This window comes from Varanus komodoensis, unplaced genomic scaffold (assembly GCF_004798865.1).
Source record: "Varanus komodoensis strain SLA01 unplaced genomic scaffold, ASM479886v1 scaffold63, whole genome shotgun sequence".
Classification (NCBI taxonomy): domain Eukaryota; kingdom Metazoa; phylum Chordata; class Lepidosauria; order Squamata; family Varanidae; genus Varanus; species Varanus komodoensis.
Window position 1 is genome coordinate 3388651 of NW_025336259.1, and position 22291 is coordinate 3410941.

Sequence of the window (22291 nt, forward strand, 5' to 3'; positions counted from 1 at the left end):
CCAAAAGCACGTGGCTCTAGTGCGATTTTGTGCAGAATCAATGATATGCACAAGTTGGCCAATTCTATGTAAATCATGCTAGAGCTGTGTGGTCTTTGGGTGCTTGTTTGCACAAATGTCATTAGTGGTGAACACACACACACACACAGCGCACTGTCTTACACATGGAAATCCCACCTCCTTCCCTGACTCAGCCCACTTCAGATCACCAGACTGGAAGTGGGAATGAAATCTTACAAGCTCAAAATGGCTGGCTTTCCGTTTTGGTACATCTTTACCTGGGAACCCTCCCCAAAACACCTGTGTAAAACTGCTCTACGTCTTTCTTCAAACCCCAGCTCAAAAGATATGCTAAAGGTTAAAAGCAATGTGTTCGCTCGCTCTGTGTGTGTGCATGTGTGAAGGGGAGGAATTATTACTTTATTATCATGTTAATTTATTATTATTGTATTTATAGATCTTAATATATATAGTGAGATGGTACCAGTTTTTAAATTATTAATTGTAGTTTTTATGAATGTTGTGAGCCACCCTGAGGCTTTGTTGCAATGGGGCGGCATAGAAATGTTTTAAATAAATACATACATACATACGTACATACTAGGGGTGATGCCCTAGATTTCCACATACAGTTCAATTCATGGCACCCCTACTTAAAAAGTATTAGGTGATGGGAAAACCCTTCAACTGAGATCCAAAGGGACTACTCTGATCAGAGCAAACTATTTTGGGGTAGGTCAAGGCTGGAAAACATGTGGTCCTCCAGAGATGGTTGGTCTACAGCTCCCTCGATGGCTCAGCATAGGCTATACTGACTGGGACTGGTGGGAGTTGTGGACCAACCACTGTTGGAAGGTCACATGCTCTGCATCCTTGGGCTAGATGGACAAAGTCTGATGTCCTACATGGTGGCTTTCCATACCATCTGAGAGTTCCCTAAGAACTCTGATGCAAGCAGTTTCCCATGCGGTCTAACTAACTTAGTTTTGGGATCCTATTCTTGCACATTTCCCAGGCAAATATTTCTCTCTCTCCCTCCTCACGGGGAAAGACCCTTTTCTGAGGCTCTGGAGGGCTTCCACCCATCAAGAAGACAGTGTTTTTGAGATAGGTGGACTGACTCAGCCTGAGCCTTCTGCTTGAGGGAGCCCCATGGCAATGCAGTCCTGAGCGTCCTGTCTGGTACTAAGCTGAACCTGGTTCTTGCTCAGCCTGCCAGTGCCAGGTGTCACACAGAGGCAGGATTACAGCAACACCTCCATCTGCATCCACAGGTTGGGAATCAAAGCAATGGCCTTTCTCGACTCGGTTCTAGAATTTCTGACTGTGTATTATGCTAGTGTTTTTCTCACCTCTTAGGTTTAGCCTAGCCCCTTAGTTCCCCACCAAAGTCATGCCCTTGTACACTTCCACCTCCTGTTCCTCTCAGTTCTCTCTCTCCCCTCCTATTTCAACTCAGATTCTAAAGTCTTCAGTGGCAGGGACTTATCTGTTGCTAATGATACTGCCTGAAGTACTATGCCCAGTTATGGAATCATGTCATACATTGCAAAATGGCTGGTGTGGATTCCTGGATGCCTCCTTTTGGATGCGGATGGAGGTAGTGCTGTTTGTATCACATCCCCAGAAGAACCCATTGCATTAGGCTAATTTTCGGTAGAGCCTGCATTTGCAATTTTGTCCTCTTTGCTTCTCCTCTACAGGGAGTTGGTAGGATAGTTGGAAAGAGGGCAACTTCAAGATAGAGTCAGACATATAAATCATATTTAATGTAGTGCTCTCGTTATGCATGACCCTCTAATGCCCTGAATATCCTTTACATATTGTTATGAGCTATCCTTCCAAGGTTAGATTTTTCCTCGCGGCTGCATGCTAATCTTCAGTGCTCCCAGCAGACACACCATGGAAGGGCAATGCTTAACTTTTTAAGCCTTCTCTTTGGCCATCCCGTTATTTACCACGCACGGAAGCCACATTTCCCTTATCTAGTGTTTCTGTCCTTTGGAGAAAAAAGTCTGAGCTGGACAGCCATCTGAGAGGAATGGCTTAACTTGGAGCCCTGCGCTGAGCAAGGGGTGAGACCTGATGGCCTGCTTGGCTCCTTCCAAAGCTACCATTCTATGATTCCATGCAATGTTCTCCTCAGATAGCCATTTTGGGGTGTAATAATTGGTGCATCGGGCTGGTTGAGAGAATGCCGACTGCACCAGGCAATACCTTAACTCCAGTATGTTTGTGACGTTTCCCGAGGGAAAGATCCTTCGGATGTAGTTGAAGTCTCCGACGTAGAGGCTTCCGTCCGACCCGCAGGTTAGGGCAACAGGAGCCAGCAGCTTGTTCCCGTCCGCAAGGCCATTGCAACTCGGGCAGGAGATGCTCCTGCGACGTCCATTCCCCATGATGCTTCCTATGACAGGTGGTTGCTGAGAGATGAACTGGTTTTCCCCATTTCCTTTATGTAAGATACCTGGATAGCCACACAAGGAAAAAATAAAAGGGACCACTTCTGCGTGAGTGAGTTGGAAGTGGCAGCCATGCATTTCAGCAGATCACCCGAAATTCCCTTCACAGACTGAAAGGGGGCTGATTCAGTCAGAGCAAACTGGTGGAGATCAAAGTTGGAGGAGAAACAAAATTGTTTGTGTTTGACCATTTGAGAATATTTTTGGCGGACATGGGCTCAGACTCGTGGTTGGAGGATTGAGCAGGGCATACACGCCTGTTTTGCAAAGAAAACCGGAATTCTCAGACATTCCTAGCTGTCGAGCAATCATTGGCAGCCCAGATTGGGAAAATAAGAGAGGCGAGGAAAGCCAGGCCATGGAAAATGGGAGGAACATTAAACAAACCAATGAACAAATGGACAGAGTAACTAACTAAACAGGTTCCCACTTATGCTATTTTTATCTCTTTATCTTGTTTTATTGGTGTTATTGCAAACTGTCCTGAGATGTCAGTGATGGGACGTTATATAAAAGTCTTAAATAAACAAACAAACTATGGTTGAGCAGTTGTTGCACATATTAATATTTCTGGGTTTACCCCTTGGCATCTACCAGTTAAAAAGACCAAGCGAATTTGGCAGAATCAGTGCAGCTTGAGCTTGAGCATATCTATTTTCTCTAGTTTCCAGCCTGAAGCTCAGATCGCCTTGTTCTTGTGAGTGCTTTCTTTCTTTCCTTCCATGATTCGAAAGGATACTTTTCAGTAATTATTTTTTAATGTGAACATGGAAATTTACCTGCACTGATTAGAGTATGAAAATGCATATCTCTCCCCCAAATGCACATGTGTCTACTAATCACATGGTTTGCCACTGCAAACCCAGGAGTCTGTGAGGCACCATTTGCCTTTGGAGTTGCGAGCAGGGCAGGGTCTGATGCTGCATGAATGGAACATTCCTAGGATCAGGCAGCCGATGATGGCAAAGACTTCTTCTTAAGGTCTTGGAGGCCTACAAACTTATGACCAGTCCGTACTTGGCTGGATGGGGAAACCCTAAGTCAGCTCAGGATAGAAGACCTTCCTATGTGAGTCAAAGGTTGGTGGAATGCCAAGTTCTATGAACACCTGTAGATATGCTGTTTGGGACTCTGAGCAATATGGGGATCTAAATTTTCACCTATCCATTGAACAAGTTTTTAGAAACAACTGTTTGACATTGTTGCTGCACATTCCTTTCTTTTTTTGCATCGCAACGATCGCCCTGTGAGACAGCTTGGGCTGCGAGTTGGGCTATTGGCCAAAGTCACTCCATTGGCTTCATGGCTGAGTGAGGACTAGAACCCGGTCTCCCAGGTCCTCCAAGCAGCACTCTAACCACCACACCACACTGCCTCTCAATTTCAACTTTTTGTTTTGGAGATTTCCCTTGGCAGGTCGCAACCCCATTTTGACAATCCCTGGGAAGCTGTCACAATTCCTTTTCCCAAGGAAAGGAATGGTGTGAAGAGATGGACTTTTCCAAGCACCTAGAATCTCAGGGATACATGTAAAATGTCCTTCACCTTAAAGATTGTCAGAGTGAAAAATAAATTGCAAGATATTGCCATGAAGGTGGTGTAAACCACATCACGCACTTTGCACGAGGAAAGATCTTTTGCAGCTTTTCTACCTCCTGACAGCTTGCTTTTTTGACAGCTGTCAAAAGAAAGGGGAAAAAAGAATTTATTTGGAGCCTTCGGGAGGCAATATCCTTGTTTTTGCCCCATCCGAGGCTTCAAATTTCCACATTTGCACAACGGGGATCCTTCTGTATTAAAATTGCAATCACAATCATGCAAATGTATTTGCTCCCATTTTGCGCGCCAGAAACAAACAAATAAATCTGGCAGTCAGGGCCAGCTGCTCTAGGACGCTGCTGGGGGTCTCTGATGGGGCTGTGAAAACAGGAATTGTAGCGCCTTCCGCTAAACCAGCCCCTGCCATCTCTGAAAAAAATAACTGAAATGCAAAGAAGTCACAGAGGGCCGAAAATGGCTCTGTATCACAGTGGGCACCCCATGGACTGTTTTCTCAGCAGGTGACCACGGTGGCTCAGGGTGAGGACAGGTTGTCGTGATGTGAAAACCCGCACAGTGTCCGTGCCGAGATTTCCTCCTCCTCGCTCTGGCCGCCCTGGAATGTCTTTTAAAGACGGCAGTTCTAACTAGGAGCAAGCCCTGCCAGAAATAAATGCTTGCAAATGGATCTGCGGAGCCCGTGTTCGTCTTCTAACTCTGGCTTCATGCATGCACACACAGAAAGTTGGCACAGTATGTAGGTTACAATAAATAATTTGTTAGCAATATATGTGCATGAGTGTGCATTCCCCTCCCCTTTGAGTTGAATTATTAATGGTGAGAAAGCTGCCACGCTCCGTGCAAACTGTGTCAGGCCCGTGCTATTTTTATTATTACAATTGGGGAGAGGGAGGAGGTCGGTTCTAAAAGAGGACATACCGCTCTGGATATTGAGTGCGTGGTGCTTGTCCAGGGACCAGCCTCCGAGCTTGGAAGCGTCGATCTCGTAACCTTGAAGCACAGCCGTCCGCTTCTCCCACAGGATCAAGTCAGGACACGATTCATATTCATAGCCCACCGAAACTGGGAGCAAGAAGGAGCCATAGAGAGAGCAAAGAAACCCAGAAGTTAATCGCCACAGAAGTGCAGGCTCAGCACCCAGCAGAGGCTGCCCTGAGCAGAAGGGCATTTCTGCTGGCTAGAGCCAATTCCTGCGTAAAACACTCTCATGTCCACACAGGGCTTCCCGCTATGAAGGCTACTGTGCATTAAAAAAGCTCAGCCTTTTAATAGATGCTGAACAACTGTGCCAATTATTTAAATACAGTTGGATCAGGGACGTGTTTATTAGACAAGGGACCCTCAAGGTCTTCCAGCTTGCGTTCTCCTCTTCCGCACTGCTTTATTGGCCAGAAATGTCCACTGAAGCAGGGCAGAAAGAGAAACATCAAAATGCTGAGAATCTCCACTTAAGCCACACAGTTGGGACCATTCCCGTGGCCCTTACCTGTGGCAGGTTATGTGCTACTGCGAGAGCAATGAGCGTTCCTTGTCCCTTTTCTCGGGGCCTCGGGGAGGAGGTTTGTCTGGGGCAAACAGAGGGCAGGTCCAGATTTGGAAGAGCTGCATCCATCGAGATGCACCTTCTTCTGCCCATGATAGTGGCCAACTGGCCGTGGAGGCTCATGGACGTGGCTAAGCAGGAACGGCGAGCATATCCAGTTGGAGGGAGCTGATGATTTGGTTTGGGGAAAGGACTCACGTTCTCTGTCCCTCCCCCGTTCCACACCTATTAAACTCACTGGGAGATTTAATTATGGACTTCTGCTACCACTTCTGTTATGATACTGAAAGTATTTATGTTTTGCCCCTCTTTTCCAGCATAAACCCCCATGAAAGTATCAAGCTAACCCCTCGGCCCAAACCTAGCAAACATAAAAATACAAGGAGGCAAAGATTAAGAACCTCAGTCCCAATTTCAAATAAACCACAGGGGATTAAACGTGGGATCACCCAAGTCAGAGGACTAACAGAATAAAAGTGATGGGAAGGTGGGAAGCAGACTCTGCTCTTGGGGCAAGGAGCTCTACCGTAGGGGGGCAGCTGCAGAGAACACCTTCACATACGTTCCTGAAATTTGGGGTTCCGATGGCAATGGGACATGCAAAAGGGCCTCCATGGCCCACCCACATGGGCAGCCCCTTGGGCAGGAGACCGTCCTTCAGATGCGGCCATGACATCTTACCAAAGGCTTCTGATAAGCCATACACCTTCTGGTTGTACACGTCAGTCTTGTCCCATATGAAGTAATACGAGAGATCCGGGGATGCAGGAAACCATTTCCTGAAAAGGCGACCCTCAACGGCGACCATGAGGTGAACCTTCATGAGGTTGAACGGTATGGTGGTGTGGGTCAAGGTGATCCTAAGGACGGATTTATAGCCCGACGTGCGGCTACTCAAGTAGCTCAACTTGATTTTACTGCCTGCAATTTTAATCTCTTCTTGTAAGGCCTGAGTATAAAAAAGGAAGAAACAAAAAGAAGGAAAAATAATGAAAAAGAGATGCTATTAAATTACATACTGAGTTGGCTGAGAAACATAAGCAGGGCTGTAATTTATGACTTGCTTCTGTTGTTGTTTTTAATAGCATGGAAAGAAATCATCCAGCATCTATAAGAAGAAGTACAACTTTTTGTTTCTGGAGGCAAACGGGAGTTTCTCATTTGTTTGAATGTGTTTAAGCTTGCAAATGGGTTTAAATTTGGGACTTTATCTTGGGACACACTCATCACTCTTAGGATCTCATTGTCCTACTAAGGTTGGCAGATGCACCATGCATGGCAGTGCAAACTTTACTTGAGAACATCTTAATGCCATGAGACACAGCAGATGCCTTTGTGCAAAAAAATGTATAATACCTCTATGGTACTCTGTGGATTTTTGCCTGGTAGACCTGAGGATGTGCCTCTCATTCACAGAAACAGAAACAGAGCGAGTCAGAAGGGGTCTCTCGGGCCATCTAGTCTGACCCCCGGTTCCATTCATTCACAGCTCTCAGATTTGATGAAAACGGTGCCTTTATCTCTGAGACTGACCATTAAGCCCGCCTGGAGGTTTGAGATGGCCCATCAAACCATGGTCTGTTGTGTTTGACTTTGGTTTCTCACCCTCTGGAATGGTGCTCCAGCAGGGGGCGTGTGTTTCATACATACCAATCTGAATATGTATCAACCTGTGATGTGCAAACCCAGATATTATGGGTTGATCAAGGGTTGAACAAACCACAGTTAACCTCTGACTAGTTCTTCAGATTTTTAATCATAATGCCTGGGTTCATGCATCATGGAATAATTTCCAAATGGAGATGAATAATGCCAGGAGAATATGCCAGAGGTACACTATTACAGCCAAAACAAAGGTGCTCAAGGTCTTTCAGAAAGGCTCTTTCCATCAAAACACCATCAAATAGATCAAAATTTGGATCTATGTGGTTTTTCTCTGCTACTCCTTGTATTAACACTGCATTCTATTTTAACCAAGTTTTAACTGGTTGACATTTTGTATGATACTATCTGATTTTTAGCCAGCTTTGTATTGTTTATTTGTTCTGTTGTTTCTCTAAGTTTATCTTGAGTTTCATTGCTGTTGGCTCCCTTGGGCATTTTCTATGCAGAGGTAGAGCAGCAATGTAAAAATTAAAATAAATACATATTTAATGAACAAAGATTTTTTTTCTATCAGGTGACAGCCCTACTTAAAGAACTTTTTTCTTTTTAAAAAGCTACTTCTACATCTACTGTTACAGATTCAAAATATTTCCTGAAAGGATAGCTGATAAGCTCCCTGGCTTAGCATCTCTCAACAAACCCACCGATCAGGAAGTTGAAATACCATGGCCTGCCTTGCTCTAAGGAATATTTACTTTCTCTGATGCAGCCTCTTCAGTTTATGTAACTCAGCACATGAAGGAGAAAGACAAGAGAGCTGGGGAAAAGGAGTCCTTTTCTTTTAGAATACAATTTCCAGGCACGTTGGGAGTTTATACAGTCGGTCACAAGCTGAGAAGAGCCGGGGGAGAGACAGTGGCCCTTTAATGCAACCTCACTTCACAGCCAGCCAGTGTGGGAGAATATCAGGCAAAAATAACTACAAAGGAAACATTTTTTGCCACATCTTGTCCAACACGGGGGGGGGGGGGGGGGTCTGAAAATGCTAGTTCTGTTAGACTCTTTGACAGGCCTACCCTATAAATGGACAAAAATTCTAACTGTTGTGGCTTCTCTGTTGCAACAGTACCATGCAAGTGTGGAATTTTGTTAACGGGGAGAGAATCAGGCCCCCAGAGAATTTTAGTTTGCGTTTTAAAGATATATGGGCATTTCAAAATATGTGGGTCCAGCAGCACATGTTGTCCCCACTGCTGAACGTGATATGTGAAATAATAGGAATGCTTAGTTCATACTGCTCGCCTGAAGTGCAGAATTCTCCATCTGGGATGGGGGGCCATGGCTTTTGTGACTTTTACATAGCTCCACTTTATCTTCACCACAACAACCCTGTGAGGTAGGTCAGGCTCAGAGGGAGTGACTGGGCCAAAGTCACTCAGTGAACGTTACGGCCTAGTGGGGACTAGAACCCAGGTCTCCTGGATCCCTAGTCCAGCACTCTCACTACCACAGGATCAACATTTTTTTCTTTTAATAACAATGCCACAACAATAGAACAGGGCAGTAAGAGCTGCTCACCTGTGAAGAAAACCCTATGTGAACACGTGCATTTTCAAGAGGGGCGCATTCTTACATACCTGGCAGCATTCCATTAACTGTGGAGTGGCCACGAAGGCTTGAAATATGGAGCTCCATTTCCACCGGGGAACATGGAGGTTGTCGTCAAGGTCAGTGATCCCCGACAGACGCTACGTACTGAGCGCAATTTGCAGCCTGGGGAGATTTTGTGCAATCTTTCCTGCGACTGAGGAGGCCTTCGGCTGCATGTTACCTGCTGCCCAGGTAACATTTTTTGGCTTGGGAAACAGAGGGACTGACAAGGTAGTCGTAGAATTGAGAGGGAAATCCTGTTTCCACTCAGGCACTGTCAAAAGGGGCAAATGAACTCACATTTTGAGGTCCCCGACCCTTCGAAAATCTCTGCTTTCAACCAGGGGCTTGGTAATCCTGAATAAGAGCCAGAATTGTTCACTGCCCAGCATGCGTTTTGTTCCCGGGCTGTTTGTGGTTAACAAACCATAGTTAAATCATAGTGCAAGATTTGCATGTAACAACAGCCCATGATTCAGCAACAACCTGCATCCTGAGTTGTCACTTGGTGGGAACCAGGTTGTAGGACAGGAGACAGGAATCTCCGGATCCCTCTTGCCTGCTTCGTTTCAGGCCTTCAGCCATGAATCTGAGTCCATGTTTGCCTACTCCCAAATGGTAAATAACAGCCCTAGGAGGTTTCCCCCTTTCCTTTCCCAGCAGTCACAACTACAGATTAATGCTTAACCAGCATTTCCCATCAGTCTATCTGATATGAGCAGAAACAAACCATAGCCATGTGAGCTTTAACTATCAAAAGGATGCAAATATCTATGCAAATTCGTCAAAGACCCAGAGCGGGAGAAGCCTTTGTGCGGAGTAATGTGCGTGTCTTGAGTGGGGAGGGGAAGGGAGAGAAAGGCCACGCAGGGTAGGCTTGGATAAACTCAGAACGCTGCCTTCTATATGCATGCAGACCCTCTTGCGGCCCAGCCAGAGAGCAACAGCAGAGAAAACGCTGCTGGTTCTTCAAGTTTTTCAACAGTCCCCGTCACTTCTGGGCCGATTCTGTTCTTGCTGACTTTCTACCTGTTTTCTACCTCTGTCCTTCCAAACCTGCAAGCTTTCTGAACCAACCTCTGGACGCCTGCCTGTACACTGTACTCTGCCAACACGTGCATTAAATCTGAACTGCGGTTCTGTGATGGCTTTCCCGATAGCAGACACTGTTTTTTTCTTAACAGAAGGCAGCTGTGAGCTGAGTGGGGGAACGGTATTAGGCGAGGAGGTGTTTCAACCTCTCCTTGCAGGACTTTTCCAGTTCAAAATTCTTCCCAGCTGTTTTTCTGTCTGTGGAGGAAAAGGTATCCTTCTCTCCATGGGGGGGGAAGCAGCTTAGAGAGGTGTTTTGCAACAGAATGAGTGTTAGGGAGAGTAATTCCTCTGCCCACTCTTTCAGCCACATGCATGCACACGTGTGTGTACACAAACGCCATCTAGTGAACTCAAAACCGGTGGATGCTTTGCAATTAAAAATAAAGCACAAAGCTAAACAAAACTCCTTTAAGATGGCGTCTCCAAAGGGCTGGACCCCTAGAGTTTTCTCTCCTGCACAGCTCAGACAGGAGTGGAAGAGTTCTGAATAAGGACATCTATTTTTGCTTGCACAGCCTACTGTCGTGCATGAAGCTCCGACAGAAACTGTGACTCACGAGGAGACCTTGCACTTGGCACCCAGTGCCCAAGAGTCACCCCACAACCCAATGCAGGGACAGCCGAGCCAGCTGCTGCGTCTTCCCCTGAGCCCCAGCCCGTTGAGCAAACGCCTGGACCGTTATCAGAGACAGAGAGTCGTGAGAAAGAGGGAGCTGCAAGTTCTACTCAGAAGGAGGCAGAGCAAACTGCCTCTTCCCCCCGACGCTGACCTCCCTGAGCCAGAAACAGAAGACACACTAGGTGTCGTGGATTTCTCAAAAGCTGAGAACAGACGTCTTTTACGCAGATTTGAACAACTACAAAGTAGACAGCGTAAGAGGGAGGACAGGCGTGACTTGGGAGGATGATTCCACGTGGGCTCAGGAAGAGAAGCCATTACAGGGCTGACAGCTGCTTAGCAAGGGCCGCTATTAGGGAACTTATCTACAGAATTGTAAATCCTGTAGACAATTAGCATTAAAGGACTTTAGTTTTATTGCTCTAGAATGTGTGGATTGTTTACATACCGGGCTGCCCCTCACAACACATACCTGGATCTCCGGCACGATGGGGCCTCTCTCTGAGCAGGAGCTGGCAAAAGCCGTCAGTGGGGATGGCGAGACGACAGGGTTTGGCCGGGCAAAGTTGCTCAAGTCACAGCTGGGAATATCGTTTTCTTCGTGCCTCATGACTATGGTCTCCATGACAAAGAAGTGATCCCATGGCAGCCAAAGGGTGTGATCTTGAGTAATGAAGGGTGCCCGTTCAAAATGCAAGATGATGGAGATCCCGCCATTAGTGACGAGGTCAAAACTGTTGACGGAAACACAAGATGTGTTTGAAAGGGAAACATAAGTGCTTGAAGAAGTTTGTGGAGCTGTTAAGAAGGGTTCCCATGATTGTTTTCATCATCTGGCGAAACTTCCCCTTTCAAAGAAACAAAGAAAGCACAACAAAACCCCTTTCCTATCTTCCGTTACAAATGGAGGGAAAGAAGGACCAACGCGCAAGGGAACAATATTTATGGCAAGCCGTCCTGAGCTATCAGTAGGGGACGGGATAGAAAAGCTTTTAATAAATAAATATATAAACAAACAAACCAGCAGCAGCTGTGGAAAGAGAACAGTTTTGAGGGTTGCTTGGAAAACTTAAGGATGCTCAGAAATCTCTCAGACTTTGAGGAAATAAGCTAGCCAGCGTGCTATCCAGGGATGGATGCTGATCCTTTAAAAAGTTCCAGCTGTGGCAGGAGGTGGAGCAACTGAGGCTTCTTTCCCCCCTCCCCCATGGCAGCCACAAGTCCAGATGTGCTGCACAGCAGCCAGAGAAAAAGGGTGAATGGAATGAGGCATGCTGAGTTTCCGAGTCTCAACCTTCTGGCTGTGCCGCCTTCCTCACTCCCTCTTCCTCAACCTCGTGCCCACCAGACATTTCGGAACTCAGCTCCCAGGACTGCAGTCACGCCGATCAGTAGCTATGCTGTCAGAGCGGATGAGAGTTGACACGGAAACCATGTGAAGGGCACCAAACCCGTCCTTTACTCCAAGGCCTACCCTTTGTTGCTGGCAGGGAAACAGCAACTCCCAGTCTCAGTCAAGACGTCAGGAACGTCTCAGCTCCTTGAGACATTTATTTATTTATTACAGACATTTATATCCCGTCCTATCGCCAAGCGCAATAAAAATGCAACATAAAATGTAACAGTACAATATAAAGCACCAATTATTAAAACAATATAAAGCACATCGCTTGAGAGAAAGGGCAGACATCACAGAGATTTCATTTTAACCCTGTTTTTAACCCAGGTGCCACGAAAGGGATGCAATTCCTCTTGTAATTCTATGGCAAGAAATGGCCAGTGTTTCTGTTCACTTGTTGGTATCCAGCAAAACCTCTTGCCCATATTTATATTTATTTAAAGCATTTACACCGCGTCCACCACTCTGATGTCTCAGGACGGCTGACAACCATGGCTTCTATTTCTTCCTCTAGAAGAGGAAGTGGCCTGGGCAGACACACCAAGGGGCAGGCCTTCCACATTTGAAGCCTCTGTTGTTGAAAGGTTTCTGGCCCAAGGCACCCTTACGGCTTGTGACCCATGTGCAGGACCGTGTGGGGCAACTCAAGGGAGAGCAAAGCGTTATCTGCAGGAAATGAAAGATCTGCAGGGGCAAAGAGCCTGTGCATTACCCAGAAGGGATAAAGTGACTGCGCTGATGATGCCAATGCGAATGTGGCATCGTCGGGGCCTTGCTGGTGCAAAAGGGGAAAGGGGGTGCTTTGCTGCTAAAATTTGCAAATTTGGCTCATGCTGTGACATCACTGGATGCTACCCACAATCTCTTGGAGAAGTGCAATATCAGTTGATAATTCAAAATACTCAGATATGTTCATGAGTATTTACTGCTGAAGTTCCTGTCAGTCAGCTGGAGAGGGAAACAGAAACAAGAGAGATGTTCTGTCGCAAGGATTGCTGGGCATATTGTCTGGACCAGGGGCAGATTGCTTCCTTCAGCTGTGCTCCAGATTAATGCTGTTCCGCGTAATGAAACAGGACGACTGCAAGTAATCTCCATCGGGGTTCCATTACTTGACTGCACAAGACAGTGGCCGGCAGACAGAACCTAGAGGGGTTAAGAGTGCAGGACTGGAACTCAGAGGATGCGGGTTCTAGTTCTCACTCAACCACGGAGCTCCCTGGGTGATTTTGGGCCAGGCACAGCCTCTCAGCCCAGTCCACCTCACAGGATTGTGGGGATAAGATTGTGAGGAGGAGGAGAATGATGTAAGCCCCTTGAGTTCCTTGGAACTCATGGCTGAAGAGGTCACGGGACAGAACCTAAGGACTAGAATTGATAGAAGCCTAGGAGATGAGAATTGGGGTCAGTCCTATAGTCCACGCTAGATAGGGTGAATTTATTTTTGCCTGTTAAGTGAAAACAAATAATTTTTTCTAAGGAGCTATTTCTTCTGCAATTCAAGCAGGGGCCACTTGCTGGTTTGTAAAAGCCTCGTTTCTTGCTTGCCAACAAAGCGAATAGCATTTAAGCCTTGATGAGGGCATTTTTAACAGTTAGCATTTGGCACAGCCTTGAAAGTAGCTGTAGGCCAAAGCTGAGCAGTAAAAGATGGGAAGGTGGGGGGGGGGGGCGCTACAGAAAGAGTCGGGGCATTTTTCTTTTAAATACTAAACATGAAAAAAATACATTCAAGGAACTATTTATGGAACAACCTCTCTCCACTCCTTTGCTCATTGGTGAGCAGGGTTACTAGGAGCAAGTGAAATCTAATGAGCTTTGGTAAGGCATGTGGACCAGCCTGGAGGAAGACAAGCTTCCTTGTGGAGCAGCCCATGAAACTGGACAGAAAAGAGGAAGAAACTATCTCAAGTCCGAGACAGGCTATGCAGTTGCGGAAATGCACTGAAGTTAAGTTACCTGGATGGGGCTGAGCAGGGACAACAGAAAAAGAAACAGGGAGAGAAAGAATGAGAAGGGGAGAGATGCCGAGAGAGAGAGGAGGAGAGAACGCACCCCACTAGTGGAATTGAAGTTAACGTGGGCAAAACTGAAAAGCCAGTTTTTGGTTTTGTTCGGTCCCGAGCTTTGCGAAAGCTGTTGGGTAGACTGCACAGGATGATGGACAGCTTCCAAAATTTCAGAGGGACTTTGAAACGCTTTTTAAAGGAGTAAATGCAATGGCACCCCTAGCTGCTCTGGATCTCCAGATTACTCCTATTTATGGCCCAACTTTTTTTCCTTTTTCAAGGTGGTTACATAATCCTCTTCCTCTCAATTTCATCCCCACAACAACCCTGTGGGGTAGATTAGGCTGAGAGTCAGTGATTGGTCCAGAATCACCCAGTGAGTTTTGTGCCCAAGTGGCAACTACAACCTGGATCTCCCAGATACTAGTCCAATCCTCTAACCAATAACCTTACTGGTTTTCAGCCACAAGCCAACCTTTTGACTTTGGCACCTCTGTGGCATTACAGACCCTATTCCCCCCACCATCTCCTTTCTCAGCACCCACAGGGGGTGTGTAGCCTAGTGAAAATGTTTCCTGTAACCTCCCAAAGTTTCCCACTCCTGGCCTTCTTACTCAACGGTTTAAAGCAGCCTCCCCCAGTCTTGTGCCTTCCAGACATGTTTGGACCACAACACCCAGAACTCCCAGCCAGTAGCCCTGCTGGATGGGAATTCTGGGTGCTGCAGTCCAGATGCCTCTGAAGGCCACCAGCTTGGGAAGGCCATGATGGATGATGCTGGTACGCTAGATTATTTTGGATTAAAGCTGGGCCTTTTGCTTAAAAAGGGTCACTTATCCTACCAGCAATTCTGCTGAGGCAGAAATCCACAGGAGCAGGTGGGAAGGCGCCAGCCCTCCTGCAGGGCAGCCCTACAACTCCACCAAGGCCCCAGAGCTCAGAAAATGCCTATTTTGCAGCCACGGTGTTGCCAATGCTGCAGCGCAAAGCACAGCTAGGATGCTCAAGGGACACCACACACGGTGGCAGAAGGCAGAAGAAGCCTCATTTGTGACAGCCAGAGGCAATGCAAAGTCGTGCCAGCTATTGTTTTTATTACTGGGCTGGGTTTCATTATGCGAGCTTTATTGTTATCTGCTGCCTTCATAAGGCTTCTGCCTTGAAAATTGGCCAAGAAATACTTTAAATAAAGCAAACCAGTCCTGACTGAGAGGAAAGGATGAATCTGAGAAGTGCGCCAAGTTTACTGTTTGCAATGTCTGACATGTAACATCAGTTGAAACTCTTCTGGCTGTAATTTCAGCTGGTCCACCCACACATTCACTGTTTTGTAAATGGCACCTTTCGAGGTGCAGACCTGGGGGTTCAAACGGAGAAGAGCCTCTGTCTGCAGGAATTGCCCTTCCTTGAATCCATGTTGTGTACAGAAATCAGTGCATCTTCTGTATGCCAGGTGCTGAAGGGCTTCCGCACTCAAGCAAATGTGGACGTTTTCTTAGAATAATCACTGCATTATGAGGGCAGTCACCCTGTGCAGGAACTGTATTTGTGAGGTAAGTTTTTAATGGTACATCTCTTAAGTCATCTTAAGGTCCCATAAGGGCCTTGGCTGCATATTGTGGTCATTAGCATGTTTCCCATGTCCTTCCACCCTTACAAGTGAGGTGATTGATGACCAATGTCAGGGCTTTGTTGGTGGTGGTACCCCAGGTCCTTTCCCAGATAGGCACATAGAGTCTTCTCCCTTCTTGCCTCCTGATGAGAAGTTAAAACTATTTAACGGGGCATTGTAGTCACTTTGGCCATTTAAAATGTGTTACTCCTGCCAGCTTGTATTTTGATGTGATTTCTCAATTTAGTTTTATGCTGTAGATGTAAATCCTTGAACTTGGTTATGCTTCATTGAGCATTTGATAGTTTTAATTGTTGTGAACCACCAAGATCGCTTTGGTTGTTGTTTGGTATAGAAATGGAATTAATATGCATTTTGGAGAGTCAGGGTAGCAACGGGAGTAGGACAAGGAGACGTGGGTTCAAATTGTTACTCAGTCATGAAGTTCACTGGGTGACTCTGGACTAGGCATTGACACACAGCTAATTTACCTTGCAGGGTTGTTGTGAGGAGCAAATCGAGATAATCAAGTTCCTGGGAGGAAAGGTGGAACATCAGTACAGCAAACCAAGGAACAAACATAGAAACTGAACGAGTCAGAAGGGGCCATCTATGGCTCCCAGGCCATCTAGTCTGACCCCCTGCTCCAGCTGGCTCCACTCACGACATGCCTACCATGTGCATGTCCAGCCTATCCTTGAACACCCTCACCAATGCGGCCTCAAGCACCGCCCATGGAAGTCCATTTCATACCCAAATGGATTGGGCTTGTGGGAAGTGGGAGGATTGACTGGTTATGTTTGATGTTTTTCTTGAAAATATTATGCAAGTTACACTGGAAACGTTTGTGATGTGAGACAGCCTAAACATCCTCTAAGCCAGCAAACAAATGCTATTTAAAAAGGGCTTGCTGTAACATTTTCAGATTTGTTTCATTCTGGTTAATTCCTTGCTTCACTGTGCGTTAATTTATCCATTCTAATTTAAATGTTTTGTTACAACACTGCTTGCACATTATTGTTTTCTCTGTTAGCCCTCTTGGAAACCTGTGATGGAACAGCACAGGGAAAATACATAATGGTGATTTCCCCTTGCCATGCATTCTGATCTTTCTATGAAGGTTTCTGACAGCAGTGGGAAATTTCAAAACGTGGGGCTCCAATTTCCATGGCGAGTTGTTCTAAAGTTTAGAATTTAATCAATATGGTCAGAAGGTGGAAAGTCAACAGAAAGATGCCAAAGCCTTCTATCAAGAGCAGTGTCTTCAGTAGCAACAATGCAGGGATGTTTGATCAATTGATTCCCATTCATCTTTAATCAGGGTCTTAGGAGTTTGCACTGTTTAGACTGAATATGGAGTCGGACATAATCTGTGGTCAAAGTCCAAACATTTCCCCTGTAATTCCCAGCCAGAATTTGTTCAGCAGCATGCCTCCCTTGACAAATGCCCATGAAAGAATGCAAATAGGTACAACTATTTTAACCAATGGGAGAAGAATGAATACATTTTGAAGATGCATACGGCATTTGGAAAATGCACATAAAAATACAAACCAGAGCCTGATACGGAATCAAGGAAAGAGGCACTTTAAGAAGGGTTTTGCAAGTTTTGGGTGAGATCAAAGTTTTGCTGGTTTGCACATCCTACAAGGATGCACGGAAACTGGTGGGAACGGTCCACCTTCTTCTTACCATGCTTTAATGAGCTTTAGCAGTAGCAGCTTCTGGTTTCATAAAAAAAAAAAGGGGGGGGGGGGGGAGGAACCTGCCAAGGGGCGGCTAACAGTGGACCTGATGTCTATAGCCAGGACTGTGCTCCAGAGAAAGTACCTGCTTTATGTAAAGACAAGTGGAGTCCACCTACCTGCCATCTTGTCTGCTGATGGTGTAGCCAAAGAAGGGGTTGTTGACAAAGCTGATGTTCACGCCAACCAGTGGGGTCCCATCCGATGTCATCACCTGCCCACGAATCACACAAGGGTGGCTGGACAGAAGGAAACGAAGAGGCAGTGTGAGGAGGTGGCCACCCCACTGGAAAGGAGGTTGCCTTCTGCTTTAAAGAGCATGGGCTACTTATCTATGTGTTTATTATATTAACATCACACCCTTCTCCCATTGTGGAACTCAAGGGGGCTCCATGCAGTTCCTGGGGGTCTCCCATCCAAGCTCGGGCCGGCCCCAAACCTGCTTAGCTTCAGCATGGGGGAGGCCTTCTGCGACCTCAGACCACACACAATTTTAGTGTTCCTAGCCGGACTTATCTGGCCAGTTTTCGTGAGTCGGCTCCATGTTGCATGCTCCATGCATGCAAAGGTCCCAAGTTCCGTGTGAAGCTGAAAAAGACCTGGAGAGCCAATGCCAGTCAGGGCAGACCACTGGTCTTCAAGTCATGTTCTTACTGGACTTTACATTTTATGCATTTCATGCTGCATTTTATGACTTACTGTAAATCACCCAAAGAGCTTTGGCTATTGAGTGGCACAGAAGTAACAACAACAACTGGTGAATTAGGATCAAAGACTGGCTCAAGGTTTGACCTCAACTGAACTGCAACAGTGGAATGACCACCATGCAAATGTATTTATTTATTTAAAACCTTTATTTCTTTAAAACTTTTATATGCTGTCCCTTGTGTGTGGCATCTCAGGACAGCTTACAATCATTAAAATCAAAACACAGTAAAACAAGTCATATCAATATAATAAATATTGTACTATAATACTATAATAAATAGTACCCGGAGGAGGGCCTTCTCTATGGTGGCGCCCCACCTATGGAATGTGCTCCCCAGAGAGGTCTGCCTGGCACCATTGTTATTTGTTTTTCGGTGCCAGGCCAAGACCTTATTATTTAAACGTTATTTTAATTGTTGATTGTATTTATTGATTTTATATCTGTGCTGAGATGTTTCCAGATTTTTAAGGTAATTGTATGATTGTTTATTTGTTTTGGAAGCCGCCCCGAGGCTTTTTGCGAAGGGGGAGGCATATAAAAGTTCCAAATAAATAAATAATAAATAAATAACAAATACCCAGGAAATATAAATTAAAGAAAAAGCAACTGTCGAACATTAAAATACTAGTTTTTAAAATAAGAATTTAATAAAAAGGTTTTGACCTGGCGCCGAAGAGAGTATAAACACGGTGCCAGGCGAACCTCTCCGGGGAGAGCATTCCACAATCTGGGTGCCACCACAGAGAAGGCCCTACTCTGGGTTTAAAGTTGCTTGCAAGACCAGGGAAAAAAGAGAAAATAAAAGAAAGGTGTTGGAAGGGGACCATGTGTGGCTGACCGATGCAACCCCTGCCCTTTCACTCTTTCTCCACTATCCCACATTTTTCGGCTCTAGAATCTGACTTAAGATGCTTTTTGCACTCTTGTAAGTCAATATCAGAGAAGGGAAGGATGCTCAGTACAATGCTAACTTTGATGCTATTTCTGGAAGGACAGCACAGTCGTTGCTCTCAGTATGACTGCTGCATCTCAGCCAAAAATGCGAGAGTGAGCCACAGGCTTGCAAAGCAGGCACAACAGGGAGGGCTCCTTGCTAGCTAGACACTTTGCCGGGCTGCCCTTTTAAGCATGCTCCTAATACCCCATCTCATATAAATTCGGAGTTCTTCAGCAATGTGTTTCAGGCAAAAGCACGGGGATGCCGAGGTTCTGGCCGTCCTTGCATGACTGTGTACTTAAGCTGTCCTTGCTCTGCAGTGTTGGATCAGATGTAAGAACGGGGGAAGCTCCGAATGCATGCCAGCTTTCATAGCCACCCCAAGCACACAGGTAAAGGTGAGGCACCATTCCTAAAGCAGAGGTGTGGTGGCATCGGGGCTCACCGGGACAGAGTACCAGCATTTTCTTCTGAGCAGGGACATAGCTGATTTCTGCCCCTGCCCTTTCAGGATTCCCCTTTCCGTCTGAGCATGACTCTAATTCCGACAGTAGCTATGGGGAAATGAATTTTTGTAATAAAGTGAATGGTTTTTACAAAAGATGTGCTCCAACCTGTTTTGGGGATGAATCGAAACAACAGCCTGAATAAGTGTAGCTTTCATTTTTATTTTATTTGGCATTGCTGCTGTACCTCTGAACTGATTTCACTGTGGTTGCTGTGGGTCACTTGCCCCCATTTTATTTGGGGTGATTGTTTTATTGTTTATTATTGTATACTGTTTTTGTTTTTTATGATATGTGCTTTTCTACTTTGTGAACCACCCAGGCAATCTAAAGCCCTAATTGGTTTGGGGCCTAGCTATCTAAAGGGCCGTCTGCTCCCATATATACCTACCCACCCCATCAGATCAGCTCAGGAGGTCCTTCTGTGAGTACCACCCCACAGGGAGATGAGAGGGGTGGCGACCAGGCAAAGGGCCTTCTCTGCTGCTGCTCTCCATCTTTGGAACTTCTTCCCTTGGAAAATTTGCCTGGCGCCATCTTTATTTTCCTTTCAGGGCTAGGCAAAAACATACCTTTTGAGGAAATTTTTTAACACTTAGCCTGAATGCTGTGGCCCTTTTAATATTGCTTTTATAGATGTTTTAATTCGTTACATTTTAATTGGTTTTAATGTGTTTCACTTTGTTAATATGTTTTTTGTATTGTAAACCACCTAGGAAGGCCTCGACAGGTTTGTAAATAAGCAAACAAACCTGTTGGGTTATGGGCAGTATAGAAATGAAATAAATAAATAATGAAATTGGTGTAGTTGCTTAAACTGTTTTAAATCTTGCATCTTGGAATTTTACTCTGCATTTCATTTTATTTGTATTTTTCTTGTATCGATTGTTACTACGGTACTTATGCCTTGAACTGCTGTGAGCTACCCAGAGAGCTTTGGCTATTGGGGGGTACAGAACTGAAAATATATATTTTTATATCTTATATATTTTATATTTATTTTATATTGTTAATTTTAATTTTATATTGTCATTTTTGTATTTTATTGTATTTTATTGTGTTGCAAGCCGCCCTGAGGCTTCGGCGAGGGGCGGCATAGAAATGTTCTAATAAATAAATAAAAATAAAATAACTACAACCACAATATTGTTTGGAATCTCCTTGGCAGCACGACCCTGAGGCCTGTTGCAATGCGTGCCTCTCCAAGAAGGACATCCATTAAGTTTAAGTCTCCTGGTGCACCAGGGACAGCCTGGAACTCCTGCCCAGCAGAACTGAGTACCTGAGAACACCTGTGGTCTCTCATCTTCTAAATAACCCTCTTCCTGAAGGCCATTGCTATTAACAAGAGCCACCCACCAGAAAGTGGGAAAGAGCGACCTGCCAGAAAACAAGAGCGGAAAGGCTGGGCTTTCCCCACCATGACCGTTTACTTTGCAAGGAGTCATTCCTGGTGGAAGGATTCAAAAGTAGCATCACTACATCGAGGTTGGATTGGTGTCCTTCAATTTACCATTGCATTTTCCTGCATGCACAGACTTACCCTGAATCTGGTCCCAAAAAGAAGCCAAGATATATCTGCATTTGAATGAAGGGAATGGAGGTGGATAGGAAGAAGTAAAAGGATGAAAAAATTGCATCCTACACTTTACCTTATGAGGACTTTAAAAAAGCAGCTTCCCAAGTGATGACGTTTGCCCCATTTGGGAAAATCAATTAACACCATGCCTTGTAAGCATCTGGCCTCTCTCGGGTCAATTTGTCCTTTCTGGAGGCAAGTCTAGTCTACCCACAATGCACTGAGCCCCACAGGAACCTGGTTAATGCTAATTTAGTCAGCCATTTCCTTCATAAGACCTTGGTCTAAATGCAATTACACTGCAAACAAGCTAAGTGCTATGGCAAAGACTCTCTCAGCTCTGCCCAGGAAAGTCTCTCGATAAATGTACATAAAATTATATCTCCTGTTAATAGGAGGAGCTCTCTTTCAATCAGTCTAGCCTTGCCAATATGGAATTTACATTTGGTAATTTAGTAAATCCCCCCCACCCCTTGTATCTGAAGACTCAGCAATCTGAGTCTTATTAATCCCTTTCCTCCTACAAATTGGCCTGCCTTTTAAAGTTCATTTGGAAATTATTTTGATGCAAGGCTGGAAAGAACTCAGCCTACCTAAAATAACTATTTAGTCACTATTTGAATTAGTTCTTCCTTGAAGACTCCCCCCACCCCCACTTAAAATAATAAGAACTCATTTTGAGGCTTCTTAATATTCAGGAATAAAGGTTCACTATGAAATTTTAAGAAAGTGTATGATAATTCAGACATGCAGTAATTTTAGCCTGTCATATTACAAAGTAATGCATAATTCACCAGGAGATTACATTAATGTTTCGGTTTTCCCTTGGGTGAAATGGAAAGTTCTGCATCGAGCAAAAGCAGCCGAGTACATTGCCCACCAAAGCCAGCACCGCACAGTACGTTCTCTACAATTGGTCCTAGACGTAAATTTATCTTGGTAGTTAAACAGCAGCAAGCTCATGAAGAGAAGTCCCTGGGGTGGCACCCAAGCCTTGGGGCTCCATGCTTCCGCTTTCATGTGCAGGAGATGCAGAGAGCCTAAATGCTATTTCTTAAGGAATCGTTTTCATGCTGAGTTGAGAAAACCCAAAACGTGATGTGGGTCTGAATGTGGTCATCTCCACCGATCCTGCGAGTCAGTTTTGCGCAACATAAAGCCATCAAGTTCTCTACCAGCCATCTGGTAATTTTGGTGGTGTCACTTACCACAAGCGAGCAGGTATCTGGAAAACCCGCTGTTCACCCTATGCTTCAGCCAG

At 45.4% G+C, this 22291-nt stretch overlaps 1 protein-coding gene across 1 annotated transcript in view; it reads right to left on the reverse strand.

Moving 5' to 3' along the window:
* The window catches only part of TENM4 (teneurin transmembrane protein 4), a 472851-nt gene that overhangs the window by 44356 nt on the left and 406204 nt on the right, over window positions 1-22291 (reverse strand). Inside the window, exons 18-22 of the mRNA XM_044450236.1 lie at window positions 17419-17538; window positions 11007-11268; window positions 6247-6514; window positions 4941-5084; window positions 2218-2467 (exon numbers count right to left, since the gene is read on the reverse strand). Of these exons, the coding sequence (XP_044306171.1) occupies window positions 2218-2467; window positions 4941-5084; window positions 6247-6514; window positions 11007-11268; window positions 17419-17538 (1044 nt within the window). The remainder of the gene's footprint in view (window positions 1-2217; window positions 2468-4940; window positions 5085-6246; window positions 6515-11006; window positions 11269-17418; window positions 17539-22291) is intronic.